This window comes from Prionailurus viverrinus, chromosome A3, assembly GCF_022837055.1.
Source record: "Prionailurus viverrinus isolate Anna chromosome A3, UM_Priviv_1.0, whole genome shotgun sequence".
NCBI classification, from domain to species: domain Eukaryota; kingdom Metazoa; phylum Chordata; class Mammalia; order Carnivora; family Felidae; genus Prionailurus; species Prionailurus viverrinus.
In genome coordinates this window covers 61,518,362-61,533,850 of record NC_062563.1, presented here as the reverse complement: position 1 = coordinate 61,533,850, position 15,489 = coordinate 61,518,362, and the positions used below count along the sequence as shown (strand labels likewise).

Here is a 15,489-nt window from a genome sequence, read left to right as displayed (position 1 = left end):
CTGAAGAAAGAGCAAAAAGGATGAAGAAAAATGAATAACCTCAGAGAAATTTGGAATACCATTAAGAATACCATCATAAAGGTACTGGGAATACCAGGAGAGAGGAGAGAAGGTAAAAAATACATATATATTCAAAGAAAATGACTGAATATCTCCCAAAGTTACTGAAAAACAGTAATCTACTCATCTAGGAAACAAGACCCAAAGACACATCATGGTAAAACTGATAAAAGTCAAACACAAGACAATCTTAAAAACCACAAAGGAAAAATAATACATCACTGATAAAGGAACCCCAAGGAGATTAACAGCTAACTTTTCAGAAGAAATACTGGAGGCTAAAGGCAGTGGGATAACACAAAGCACTTCAAAACAAAACAAAAACCTTGTCAACCAGGACTGCTAAGTCCAGCAGAGTTTTATATAAAAAAAATGACAGTAAGGGGCACCTGGGTGGCTCAGCCAGTTAGGTGTCCGACGTTGGCTCAGGTCATGATCTCATGGTTGCTGGGTCTGAGCCCTGCATCGGGCTCTGTGCTGACAGCCCAGAGCCTGGAGACTGCCTCAAATTCTGAGTTTCCCTCTCTCTCTGCCCCTCCCCTGCTTGCACTCTGTCTCTCTCACTCTCTCTCAAAAATAAACATTTTAAAAAATTTAATAAAAACTAAAAATAAAAAATGGAGGTAAAATACACATATTCCAAGAGAAACAAAAATTGAAAACATTCATTGCTAGCAAACCTGCCTTACAAGAAATACTAAAGGAATTCATTAAGCTGAAAAACTCCTAGACAGTAATTTAAATCCACACGAAGAGCACCAGTGATTACATAATTTTAATAGACACTGTTAAGGCATATTTTTTTCTTTCTCTTAAATGAGTTAAAAAGAAATAGTAGGGGTGCCTGGGTGGCTGAGTTGGCTAAGTGTCCCACTTAGGCTCAGGTCATGATCCTATGGTTCATGAGTTCAAGTCCCACATTGGGCTCTGTGCTGACAGCTCAGAGCCTGAAGCCTGGTTCAGATTCTGTCTCCCTCTCTCTCTGCCCCCTCTCCCACTTGAATTCTCTCTCTCAAAAAATGAATTAACATTAAAATAAATAAAAAATAAAAAGAAATAGTATATCGGGGAGCCTGGGTGGCTCAGTCAGTTAATTAAGCATGTGACTCTTGATTTTGGCTCAGGTCATGATCTCACAGATCTTGAGATAGAGCCCTGCGTCAGGCTCCGTGCTGACAGCATGGAGCTTGTTTGGGATTCTCTCTCCCTCTCTATCTGCCCCTCCCCTGCTCACACCCTCTCACTCTCAAAATAAATCAATAAACTTTTAAAAATATATAAAAAAATAAAATAAAATAAAAATAGTATAAAGTGATATGCATATAACATATTGCTGAGTCTATGACACATGGAAATGTAATATACTTGCCAATAACAGAACAAAGGAGGTAAGTGAGAATAAAGCTGTAATGTGCTAAGAAAATAACAGATGGTAAAATAATAATACTGTATTGTTGGGTTTATAATATTGACAGATGTGAAGTGTACAACAATAACAACACAAAAGGGGGGGTAAAAGAGCCATATATAGGAGTAACATTTCTATATATTACTGGAATTAAGTTAGTATAAATCTGAGACAGTTTCTCTTGAGACTGTATATGATGAACCCTAGAACAACCACTAAATTTTATTCAAAATAGAATGAAAAAAGTCATTAATGAAATTAAAATGCTATATTAGAAAACATTCAATCAATGCAAAAAAAGTAAAGAAGAAAAAGAGGAACTAAAAAGATGTGAGACATATGAAAAACAAAATAATGGCAGGGGTGCCTGGATGACTTAGTCAGTTAAGCATCCAACCTCCTCACAGATCATCATCTCATGGTTTGTGAGTTAAAGCCCAATGTCAGGCTCTATGCTGACAGCTTGGAGCCTGGAGCCTGCTTCGGATTCTGTATCTGCCTCTCTCTGCCCCTCCCCCACTCGTGCTCACTCACTCTCTCTGTCTCTCTCTCTCTTAAAAATAATAAATTTTTTAAAAAAACAAAAGGAAAAAGCAAAACGATGGCAGATATAAATCAAACTATATCAATAACAGTAAACACGGATGGATAAACAGCCCAATCAAAAGGTAGGGGCACCTGGATGGCTCAGTCAGTTAAACATCTAACTCTTGATATCAGCTCAGGTCATGATCCCAGGATCATGGGATGGAGCCCATGTAGGGCTCAGCGCAGAGCATGGAGCCTGCTTGGGATTCCCCCTCTTTGCCCCTCCCTTGCTCATGCTCTCTCTAAAATAAATAAATACACATAAAAAAGACTCATTAAAAAAACCTAAAACAAAAGGTAGACATTGTCAGACTAGATCCAGAACATCATGATCCAATTATATATTGTTTACAGGAGACAAACTGTAGATTTAAAGACACAAATAGTTTAAAGTACAAGAATGTAATAAGGCAAAACACACAAGCAGAAACCACAGAAAAGCTGGAGTGGCCATAGTGATATCAGACAAAGCAGACTTTAAAACAAAAATGTTCCTAGAGATAAAGTGGGAATACATAATAATAAGTAAATAATATAAAATAAAACTAATATAAATATTTGAAAATAAGAGGCGCCTAAGTGGCTCACTTGGCATGATCTCACAGTTCATGGGCTCCAGCCTTGCATCAGACTGTGTTGACAGCTTGCAGCCTGGAGCCTATTTATAATTCTATGTCTCCCTCTCTCTCTGCCCCTCCCCTGCCCATGCTATCTGTCTCTCTCAAAATAAATAAACTTAAAAAAATTTATTTAAAAGTAAAATAAAAAATATATGCACCCGATAACAGAACACCAAAATACATGCAGCAAAAACTAACAGAAATGAAGAGAGAAATAGATAATTCTACAATAGTTGGTGACTTCAATACTCTACTTTCAATAATGGATAGAACTAGATGGGAGGTCAACAAGGAAACAGAATGCTTGAATAGCACTATACAACAGCTGGACCTGACCGACATCTACAGAACATTCTATGCTACAACAACAGAATATACAGTTTCAAGTGCACATGGAACATTCTAGAGGATAGACCATATGCTAGGTCATTTTTAAAAACCTAAATAAATTTAAAAGGATAGAAATAATATAAAGCATGTCTTCTGACCACAGTGGAATGGAATTAGGCACCAATAACAGAAAAATCTGGGACACTTACAAATATGAGAAAATTAAACTAGACTCTCCTCAACCAACTGGTGAAAGAAAAAAAATTTAAAAAGAAATCAGAAATTACTTTGAAATGAATTAAAAGACATAACATACCAAAACTTATGGGATGCAACTAAAACAGTCCTTAGAAGGAAATTTATAGCTATAAATGTCCACATCATGAAAGAAAAAAGATCACAAATCAATAATCTTGCCTTCTAAAAAGTCTTACCTGCACTAAATAAAGAAGAGCAAACTAAGCCTAAAAGAAGCAGAAGAAAAGGATCAAGATTAGAGTAGAAAGTAATGAAACAAAGAATAAGTAGAGAAAATCAAGAAACCAAAAGCTGGTTCTTTAAAAGATCAACAAAATCAACAAACTTTTATATAGTTTGACCAAGAAAAAAAACCTAGAACTATTAGAAAAAGAAATAAAAGAGGGGCACTTCTACTGAGCTTATAAAAGTAGAAAGAATTACAAAGAAATATTATGAACAACTGTACACCAACAAATTGGATAGCTTAAATAAAATGGACAAATTCCTAGAACAATACAACCTACAGAAATTGACTAGAGAAGAAATACACAATCTGAAAAGACCTGTAACATGTGTGAGATTCTATCAGTCATCACAAAACTACCCACAAAAAAAAGCTCAAGCCCATATGACGTCAGTGCTTATTCCACCAAACGTTCAAAGAATACTTATCTTCCACAAATAAAAGAGAACACTTCTCAAATCTCAGTAAGATCAAGACACAGATGTCAGCTCTTACACCACTATTTAACACTAAAATGGAGGTTCTAGCCAGACAATTAAACAGCACAAAGAAATAAAAGGCATCCAGACTAGAAAGAAAGAAAGAAAATTATTTCTATTCACAGATGGCATGATCTTGGACACAGAAACTCCTAAGGAATCCATTATTATAACTAATAAATAGGGGTGCCTGGGTGGCTCAGTTGGTTGAGCACCTGACTTCGGCTCAGGTCATGATCTCACAGCTTATGGGTTCGAGCCCTGCATCAGGCTCTGTGCTGACAGCTCAGAGCCTGGAGCCTGCTTCAGATTCTGTGTCTCCCTCTCTCTCTGCACCTCCCCCACTTGCACTCTCTCTCTTTCAAAAATAAATATTAAAAAAAAAATTTTAAGGAATAAATAAGCTCAGCAAGGTTGCAGGATTCAAGACCAATATATAAAAATCAACTGTTTTTCTATACACTTGACATGAAAATTGACAAGTAAAATTAAGAAAACTCCATTCAAAAAAAACAAAACAACTCTAGAATGCTATCACAAAGTATACAATACCTAGGAATAAATTTAATAAAATCATAAAACTTACACTGTGGAATCATACACAAAAATTGTTGAAAAAAACTAAAGACCTAAATAAATGAAATCTTATGCTTTATGGACTGGAAGACCTACCTAACATTGCTAACATGGTAATACAACCCAATCTGATCTATAGATTCAGTGCAATCCTATCATAATCCCAGTTGACTTCTTTATACAAACTGGTAAGTGGATGCTAAAATTCACATGGAATTGCAAAGGACCCAAAATAGCCAAAAAAATCCTGAAAAAGTATAGAGTAGCAGGGCTTACACTTCCCAATTTCAGAACTTACTACAATGCAACAATGATCAAGATAGTGTAGTACTAGCACAAGGAATATCAATGGAATAGAATTGAGAGTTCAGAAATAAATCCATACATCTATGATCAACTGATTTTTCAATAAGAGTACCAAGACCATTCAATGGGAAAAACTACCCTTTGAAACAAACCGTGATAGGACAACTGGATAGCCACGTGCAAAAGAATTAAGTTGGACCTTTACTTCATACCACACACAAAAATTGACTTAAAATGGATCAAAGGTCAAGACTCTAACAAGTAAAATAGCAGAATTTTCATGATCTTGGATTTGGTAATGAATTTTCAGATATGACACCAGAAGCATAAGCAAGAACAATAACAACAACAAAATAGACTGAACTTCATCAAAATTTAAAACTCTTGTGCTTCACAGAACACCATCAAGAATGTGAAAGACAACCCATGGAATGGGAGATAATATTTGCAAGTCATATATCTGATAAGGAAATTGTATCTAGAATATACAAAGAACTCTTACAAATTAATAAAAAGATAAATTACCCCTTTTTAATGTAAGCAAAGGATCTGAACTGACAATCTTCCAAAGAATATACACAAATTGCTCAAAGTATATTAAAAGATGTTGGACATCATTAGTCATCAGAGAAATGCAAATCAAAAGCACAATAAAATACCATCTCCCTACCGCTAGGATAAGAATCAAAAAGCCAGATAGGGGCGCCTGGGTGGCTCAGTCAGTTAAGCGTCTGACTCTTGATTTTGGCTCAGGTCATGATCTCATGGTTTGTGAGATGGAGCCCAGCATCAGGCTCTGTACTGACAGCAAGGAGTCTGCTTAGGATTCTCTCTCTGCCCCTCCACCAATCATGCTCTCGCTCTCCCTCTCTCAAAATAAATAAATATTTTTTTTAAAAAGTCCGATAATAAGGGTTGTCAAGAATGTGAAGAAATTGGGACCCTCACACCCTATTGGAAGGAATGCATAATGGCCCAGCTGCTATGGAAAACAGTCTGGCAGCTTCTCAAATGATTAAATATATAGAATTATTACATGATCCAGCAATTCCACTCCTAGGCAAATACCAACAAAAATGAAAACATATGTCCATGCAGAAACATGTACATGAATGTTATATATGGAGATACAGACTGCTTGTTGGATCTTCCCCAATTTCTGGATTGTTCCTGACCAAAGGAGAAAGTTCATTAGGAGAACCCCAGCTACAAGTGGGATGTGTAATAACTGTAGTCCTACTCTCACAACTTCTTCTTACAACTTTCCCAACCCATCCATTCCATGTAATTAGAATTCTGCCGCATTTTTAGGTAGGAATTCTGCATACCCTGCAGACCAAAGTCCATCTTTCCTCAGGCTGAGTTCCTAACATCCTCCCAAATTTATACCAATCCCATTGACCAGCTCATGTATTCTCCCAAGTGTTGAATGAAGACCTATGAAAAAATATGATAGGAACTGCACTGCATTTACCAACTAAACTTTGACAGTCTAGGAGTCCTATGTGCCAATCAAACTGAGTGTTTCATAATTCCAAGACACAAATACTTTATGCCACTTTAGAACTTTGTGGTTACACATAGAACTCCCTCCACCTGATATGCCCACTGTCTACTACTCTTCCCAGCATCACCTTCATATTTATTATTCCTCTGTGAAATGACTCAAGAATTAGTAGCCTCTGTCTCTGCTCTTCTGGGCAGCAGACCAGTAGCTAAGAGCATAATCTCTGGAATCAGCATGATTGAGTTCAAACTTCACTCTTCCACTTAAATGTATGACCTTGGCAGGTTTCTTAACCACTCTGCCTTGGTTTTCTCATCTTTTGAAAGGGTGTATAATTCTTCCCAGGGTCATTATAAGGATTAAATGAAATCATTTAAAACATGTAATGTGCTTCCCCAGCACTGTTCTATTACTTGTATCTCAATCTATTGATGGTATCATATTCGTGTACCTGCATCTTCCCCTAGAAGTCCCTGAGTTTAGAGGTGTTAAGTTTCTTTTTCTTTTCATATTCATAGCATTTAATACAGTGCTAGGCAGGATAGGTAGCTATGAAAGGGACCAATGAATGAAAAATAAAAACTACTAGCCCAGCAAAGTCAGTGATAATGGAAACTGTGCTTTCAATATAAAAATCAGAGCACATGGTTTATGAGTAAACTAGAATCGAGTATCTGGAATGAGGCCTGCTCTGGAAAATCCAGGCTATCTGACCACCAGAATGATCTAGAAAGTATCCAAATGTTCAGCAGCTAAACTATTATATAAATGATAACATTAAAACACAGAGGATTTTACATAACCATAACAGGAGTCCTCTATTGACACCTGAAAAAGTATGGACAAAACACTAAGAAAAACAGAGCAGAAGAGTATGCATGGAAGGATTACAGAGATGTTCAAAGAAAGATAATCAAAGACAACAGACTGTGTGTGTATCTAATACCACAGATGAAAGAATCTTTATATTTTTAAATTTTTTATTCCAAAGACAACTTAATACAAAAAGAAAATAATGCTTACAATGCCTTTACCTAAGAAACAAGATGAATGAAATGGAGATTCCAAAAATTTTAATCCTTTAAATAAGACACAGTAAGAAGAGTCAAGTTTCTCCATTACTATAACTCTGACTAGATAAGTTTCCTGATAAGAAAAAAATCCATATGTTCTCCTATGGTCAATTCTCTTATTTCATAAGTAAACTTTTTTTTTTTTTTTTAATTTTTTTTTCAACGTTTATTTATTTTTGGGACAGAGAGAGACAGAGCATGAATGGGGGAGGGTCAGAGAGAGAGGGAGACACAGAATCGGAAACAGGCTCCAGGCTCCGAGCCATCAGCCCAGAGCCCGACGCGGGGCTCGAACTCACGGACCGCGAGATCGTGACCTGGCTGAAGTCGGACGCTTAACCGACTGCGCCACCCAGGCGCCCCTCATAAGTAAACTTTTAAGGCCAGTAATCTGTTTTGTTCATGTCTGGGACAATTAACAGTTTGATTAAATTAACTAGTTAAAGTTCTTCCTAAGTATGTCTTCTTATGATACAATTAAAAAATGACATCTAAAATGTATATATTTGTCCACAAAGAATAAAGGTCTTCAGCAAGTTTTTCATCAATTTTTACCCCCAATAGTTCCTCTCAAAATTACAGCCCAACTCAGAAAAGGGAACTAATATACTTGCTCAAAGAACAGATCGTATTTTTCATTTTAATCAGTTTACTTTATAATACATACTCACACAGATATATGCACATGTATATATACACATCTATATATACACCAGAGGAAAATTAAATAATGAATCCACCTTTTCAGTTATCCTCACACAAGTTAATAAAATACTGCCAGCAATAGGACTCTCAAAGAACCTGGTGATGATGACTACTCTAACTTGATTCTAACAAACCAAATACATACCTCCATCCTTCTTTGACGTCAACAATCCTTAGATTAACATGAGGAATGGAGACAAGTAAAAAATGTGGGTGGGAATTTACTCCAAATATTTTCTCTTCAAAAAAGCAAAGAAAGGCTAGGCGCCTGGGTGGCTCACTCAGTTGAGCCTCCGACTTCAGCTCAGGTCATGATCCAGCTAGCAGGTTGTGAGTTCAAGTCCCACATCAGTCTGGGGCTCCCTGTTGTCAGTGCAGGACCCACTTCGGATCCTCTATCCCCCTTTCATGCTCCCCCACATTCAGGCATCCTCTCTCTCACTCTCAAAAAAAAAAAAAACCATAAAAAAAAAAAAGCAAAGAAAGGCATTATCCCTGAATATCACTGAACAAACATCCTTCCTTAAAAGCACAGTTCAAAAGTCTGAACACAATAAACTTAAAACTTGTTTCTAATTTTTGAATAAGAATTTATCCTCACCCACTTCATAAATTCTCTTGCCCAAAAAGCAATCTGTCAACACATGTAGTTTAAATCATTAACTACACAGCACCAAATCATTAGTATAATCAGCATGTAAATTTCATGAAGGCACTGATTGTGTCCTTTTACGTACTTTATACAACATCCAGTACAAGGAAGCTTATTAAACATTTATGATGTTTAATAAAAATAAAATGCCAAAACAAAAGTCTTTATTATTCAACTTGGCTGTCATGTATAATATAACCACTGATCAGTATCCATTTCTCCAAGTGTAATTATAAGAAATCGAAAACAAACCCCATTCAAATTAGAAATTCTCCGTCTCCTCTGTCCAAGAACATGGTTTCATTGCTGTGTCAGAAATAAACTAGCAGGCCACCAGCAGAGAACATAAAACATACAGATTGTTGGGGTATTTAACCTAAGCATTTATAGCACCATCTACAAAGCAAAAAGCCTACTACATTTCATGCACTTTTTTGGAGATATTTTCCTTACCTTTCCCATTTTGCCACGTGGTATACCAAGATAAAGTAAGGAACGAAGTGATAAATGCTAAAACAGTAGCTACAGTTCCATTTCGGAGCCTCATCTCATTTCACCATCACAATGGTTCATATGTTTATGATGGTAACCAAAACTGTTTTCTTTTAATCGTGAAGTCAACTGAATCCAGTACTCCTGGCTCTGGGCCAATAAAAACAATCAATAAAAGAGGTTCATTTCAGATGCTCTGCAGAACAAGCCTAGCAGCAACACCATTCATAATTGCTATTCAGGATGGTCTTCAGTCTTCATAGGCTGATGTCTCAGGCTTCCTTCTTCCTATTCAGGGAAAAAAAAGAAAGAAAAACTTGTTCAATAATGCAAAATATTAGTTTCTTCATTTATTATTCACCATTATAAACAGACTTTTGGTTGGGCTAAACTCTACCTACAAAGATTATCCTCACATCTAAACAACTCATTTAATATACTAGAATTATGTGGTTTTTCTCCTCCAGGAAAGAAAGCAATGGTTCGGGGTGCCTGGGTGGCTCAGTTGGTTAAGCATCTGACTTCAGCTCAGGTCGTGATCTTGTGGTTCTTGAGTTCAAGCCCTGGGTCGGGCTCTGTGCTAACAGCCTGGAACCTGGAGCCTGCTTTACATTCTGTGTCTCCCTCTCTCTCTCTGCCCCTCCCCCATTCATGCTCACTCTCGCTCGCTCTCTCTCAAGAATAAACATTAAATTTTTTTAATTAAAAAAAAAAAAGAAAGTAATGGTTCATTATTTAAAGGGGGAAGTTATGAGACTTGTTAAACAAATAGTAAGCCAAAGATTCCAAGCTGATAACTCCAAAGATCACACAACAGTTCTAAGTAGCATAACTGTCACTCTCCTTAGATTTCCTATTGCAAAGTAATAGTTAACGTTTTAAAAATATTAAGAAAAAACGACAGACTACAATATGCAAACATCAAAAAAACCTGAGCTCTAGATACAGCAACATCATTACTTATATGACTTCCAGTGTGCACTTATCTAGGCCTCGCAGTTTCATCCATAAAGTGAGAAAAAAGCCTCTCCTGGCTCCTCCTCTAGGACACACATAATGTTATAAATAACAGGTTATAGTTATTACTGCTATTTATCATAATCATGAAATAAGTGTAGTTTTTCCAGTAACTAACCTACTCCTAAGGTGTAAATTGGGAATACTCAGGCATTTAGAAAATACAGCAACCAACCAGCGCACTGTATCACCTAGGACCATCAGTTAGCATTGTTTTAACTCAGAAAATCTGGAGATCACCACCCATCTAACAAAGCTGTTGAGAAAATCAAATTAAATCAAGTCCTTATAAGCAATTAAGCATATCACCCAGCACTTAATAGGTTCTCCATAAAAGTTAACTGTGTAAAAATAAAAACAAACAAACAAAACACTGCAGCCAGCCACTGGTTTAGTCTACTCTACGCACAGCCAGTGTCATTCCCTTGGGAGCATGTCAGGCACTCTAAGATGTGCATTGATTCCCAGTGGCCTCAAAGGGACCACAAGATGCACTTGGAAATATACTAAGGCATACTCTAGTGGGTAGAGTTAATGCACCTCCAAAAATGCCGAACAAGCCCAAGGGACAATTTCCTCAGCAAGAAAGTATGGCTGATTAAAGTGGCCATTTGTAGGCAATTCAGAAACTACCATCTGAGCTACTTTGTAAAACTGAACATTACTAGAAATCTCCACTGGTCTAGAGCATAGTACTAATGGTATCAATGATAAGACACTACAACTCACCAAGTGTTGCCTATGCATCTATTGTATGCTTTAAATCTTCACAAAACCCTATGAGGGAGGCATTTTTTTAACTGAAGTATAATTGACACACACAAGGTTATACTGTTTCAGGTTTAATGAGACAGGCATTACTAACCCTATTTTACACACAAGAGAAATGAACTCAGAGAAAGAACCCTAATTTGTAGGACTCCAAAGTTCAAGCTCTGACCTACCACCCTTTCCCTCTCAAACTAGGTGACCAGCAGCTTGGAAGAATGAAGAGAAGGGCTGGGGACACTCAAAGTCTAGAGACCCTTCCTGAGGCATTATCTTTAACTGTGTGAATTTAAAATATTTTCTATACTATAACAAATATTGATCTATTATGAAAAAAGATGAAAATTTCATAGGAAATTTCCAAATTTAAAACCTGAAACTTTATTTTTTTTAATTTTTTTTTTCAAAGTTTATTTATTTTTGGGACAGAGAGAGACAGAGCATGAACGGGGGAGGGGCAGAGAGAGAGGGAGACACAGAATCAGAAACAGGCTCCAGGCTCCGAGCCATCAGCCCAGAGCCCGACGCGGGGCTCGAACTCACGGACCGTTAGATCGTGACCTGGCTGAAGTCGGACGCTTAACCGACTGCGCCACCCAGGCGCCCCTAAAACCTGAAACTTTAAAAGAATTTCTCACTTCCTGTAACCTTTGGCTAAGCACCCCTCCCCCCATCCCACATACACACCCAGCATGCCTTTTAACTTTCCTTGGCCAGTAGATCTCTCACTATAGTATAATATTCTAGAAGCACTGAACTCTACTTTCTTGCTTCCTATTACTATCTGAAAACAAGGAACTCCAAAGGTATTCTCACAAGTTATCGGTATTTTTTAAAACCAAAGTTATTCACCTTCTATAGTTAAGACAAATGAACGTCAAACACACCCACATTTAATGGTTTAGAATTTAAAACGTTCGTGGCATTATCTTATATCAATAAGCACACAATGAGTTCTGATTATAAAAAGAGATATGATAACTCAGTGAATTATATAATGTAGAATTATAATCCTGGTGTGACATTATATAAAAATGCATATAACTTTCTGTTGTTATATACTTAGCCCTACCCCTACTTCAGGAAGGATTTTGTCCTGGTAAAAGATCTAAATATATACAGGTTATTAAACATCCAATTAATAATTATGGGGAAGTAAAGAATGACTCCTAAAATAAAGGATATTTTTAAATAGTTTTATTAAATACAAAGTAAGCCCATATGATAAAACTCAGTATAAATACGTAGAGACAGTAAAAGTAAATGACTTCTAAAATCAAAGTAGACTACAGATATACTATTAATAACGTGTGAAAAATATATGGAATATTAAATATTTGATCCAGGAAGCTATTAAGCTCTGGTTTGAAGAAGATACTTATCAATTCTACTAACAAATAAGACCTGAAATTCTGCAGGAGAAATGTAAGAGCATTTTACTCAGTAGGAATGTAGTCATACATTTTAATTAGAGTTTCCACACCAACGAAGTTTAACTGCACAGTGTAAGTGAAGACTCCACAAAAACAAAACTAATGATCTCCATGGTCTTCAACCAGAAGAGGCAGTCACAGGCTGGACAGCCAAGAGCCCTATGAATTGACCAACTGCCTAAGGCAAGAAACAAAGTGACGCCTATTCTTTATCGATGTCCACATTTGCAAAAATGTTAATCTAACACCTTAATCTCTGAGATTATTACTTAACACATCTGAATCTTGAAAAACAAAAAAGGAAGTGGCTAAAATTACTAATATCTTCTTCACCCTGACAAAGATGAATGGAACTTCAACTCTAGATCTCAAACTGAAAAGTCTGTTTTAGTAAACTTCCCTTTAAGGGCTGCAGTCCTGTATTTTATTAGATTCAAGAAACTGTATTTTAAAGTGTTCTCTTAAATATTCACTATGTTTTATGGCTGAGAACACTTTGCTGAACACTTGGCATATTCCCTAATAATCCCACAAACAGGACAGAGGTGCCTGAGGAATGAAAGGCAGAAGCATGAAATCCATAATGCTTCTATATAACTATAACCTATATAACTTTATACACAGTATTATGGAAAAATTAATTTATTTTAAATTTATAAAATGATTAATATTTTTCATCAATACAGCTTACATAATTTCATCATCCAGTGCGTTTTCAGATTTACAAGTGTGGGCTAAAGAAACCTCTGCCATGATAACCTGTTAATACAACTATTTTTTTAACATTCAGAAAGACCAAACCAAAAAACGCATTATTATTGGATTCTAAATTTAGGTTCTAAATTCCAACGAACGTTGTTGTCATTATTTTTTATGAGAATTCGTCCGACGGCAAAAGCACAACAGCAAAATACATGGGAAGCATTAAAAACATACATTATGTCTGCTTATATTTCGCAATTCGGATTGTAAGCAATGAATGGGCTCCAGAGAAACACACGCTTCGAGAAATAAAAGCGGGCGCGCAAGTGGTATGACTGCCAGCTCATAAAACACGCCTTGGAGGTGTCACCTGGTACACTCTGTGCAATCACCCAGACCCAACCTAAGGGTCCCACTTGCAGCTTCCTCCTTCAGGGGGAACTGGGGCCTGAGGGGATGGGGGTACTCTTTCATACCGGACCCCCGCATCTTCACTTTGTAGAAATATTCAGTACGACAGCTGCACGCCTCCTCCGCCACGGCGGGAGCAGCCCTTGCCTCAGTGCCCGGGACCTCCTGGCCCCCGCCTCACCTGCCCCCGGCCCGGCGAAGGCGCCGACTCCGGGACCGGTGTGGGCCCTGGGACTGCCGGGTCCCGCGGGCAACTCTCCCTTCTCCCCAGTACCCCCCAAGCCCACACTTTCCTCCACTTTGCCCCAAAGTCAACGAGCCCCGCCGCGCCGGGAAACGCACCAGGCGCCCTGCCGGCCACCGGGAGAGAGCACGGCACCGAGGGTCTGTAGCAGAGGCAGCGGTGGCGCGGGGCTGACCGCGCGGCCAGGGCGTCCCGGCCCGCGCCCCGCCCCGAGGCCCAGCCCGCGCCCGAAGCCGTCCCCGCAGCAGCCTGAGACGCGCGAGCTCCGGGTCGGGCCGCGGCGCGGGCGGCTCCGTTACCAGCAGGTGGATCTTCCGCGACCCCAGCGTCTCAGAGCCCAGAAACCGGCACCGCCCCTCCATCCCGCGCCCCTCCGCGCAGCCGCCCTGCGCCCCTACCTCGAGGCAGCCCGTGCGCCGCCGCCGCCACAAGCCGCGAGCCGCAAGCCCCTCACCCGCCGCTGGCGCTGCCAGTCCTGCCGCGGCCGCCGCCAAGGCTGCTGTGGCCGCCGCTGCCGCCGCCGCCGCTGCCGGGCGCCCCGCCTCCCCAGCGCGACTCCGCCCCCGCCGCTGGAGCGCCGCGGCCGCCCCGCCCCTCGGCCCCGCCCGCGACCCCGCCAGCCATTGGGCGCCGGTGCTGCGCGCCCTCCACTGAGCGCCCCCGCGCGGCCGAGCTGCTCGCATCAGTGGCCCGCCTGGCTGTCATTTAGGGGCGCCGTCTCGCAGCCCGTATAACTCTCCTGAGATCCTTTTCTCCCCCTTCATTTAATGTCACAGCGAGGTTTGGAGCGGCGTGTTGGTCTCCGGCCCCAGGCTCCGGGAGCTTGGCGTCTCCGCGCCGCCCCGCCGCCACATCTGGTTTTAATCCTCCCCGGCGTGTGCAGAGGCAGCTCAGGCTGCCAACGCAAGGCCCCAGGGAGCCCTCGGCCTCCGCCTGGGCTCGCGACCCGACCACCCGGGGCTGCCTCAGCCCGAGCCCCTAGCCCCAGCTGCTGTCCCGTTACCCGACCGTCCAGCCTGGGCAGCATTCCTCCGGGCGACAAGTCCCAGGGGCGGCTCCCGCCCTAATCCAAACAATAGCTTCGGAGGCCCCGTAGTTCCAGCCTCACCGTCCATCTCTGACCTTCAGGGCATCCCCAGCGACAGGCATTGCTATCCCCAATTTGCTGGGACTCAGGAAGAAGGACTAGCGTAAGCATAGGAAGGAGAAATACAAGATTTAAAGGCAGATCATTTGGGTGTTAACGCCTTTGATTTTTCCGCTTCATCACCTGTCCTGACCCTTTCTCCTGAGCCCCGTGTTCCAGTCGTTCACCATGTCAAAACGTTTGAAGTTAACTTCAGAACCAACTAGATAATCAACTATAGACAGCCTGAGCGGTCTGCCTCTGTTTTGCTTAGTATTCATAGGTACTGCGACTTGGGTTAATAGTAACTACAGTTGGGCACATCATCTTTTGGATAATACACCAAAGATGTGTTATTTTAACCGTTACAGTAATCCCAACGACAACCCTGCAAGTTAATATTTACAGGGAATTGAGAGGCCGAAGATCAAGGAGACACCCTTCTTCTTGCCAAGCTCCCAAGTTCTTTTTAGAAAACAGCAATCCAAAAATTCAAAACTAAGAGGCA

At 40.0% G+C, this 15,489-nt stretch overlaps 1 protein-coding gene across 5 annotated transcripts in view; it reads right to left on the bottom strand.

Moving 5' to 3' along the window:
- MGAT4A (alpha-1,3-mannosyl-glycoprotein 4-beta-N-acetylglucosaminyltransferase A) overlaps positions 1–14,369 on the bottom strand; it is a 116,687-nt gene extending 102,318 nt beyond the window's left edge. For 2 of the 5 annotated variants that reach the window (XM_047851275.1, XM_047851280.1), the window contains exons 1-2: positions 13,190–13,282; positions 9,242–9,568 (exon numbers count right to left, since the gene is read on the bottom strand). In XM_047851275.1, coding sequence (XP_047707231.1) covers positions 9,242–9,335 — 94 coding nt within the window. In that variant the 5' untranslated portion in view covers positions 9,336–9,568; positions 13,190–13,282. Of the gene's footprint in view, positions 1–9,241; positions 9,569–13,189; positions 13,283–13,953; positions 14,077–14,253 lie in introns of those variants that run through there. The other 3 variants (XM_047851277.1, XM_047851279.1, XM_047851278.1) reach the window with 3 other exon arrangements.
- Positions 14,370–15,489: the final 1,120 nt, after the last annotated feature.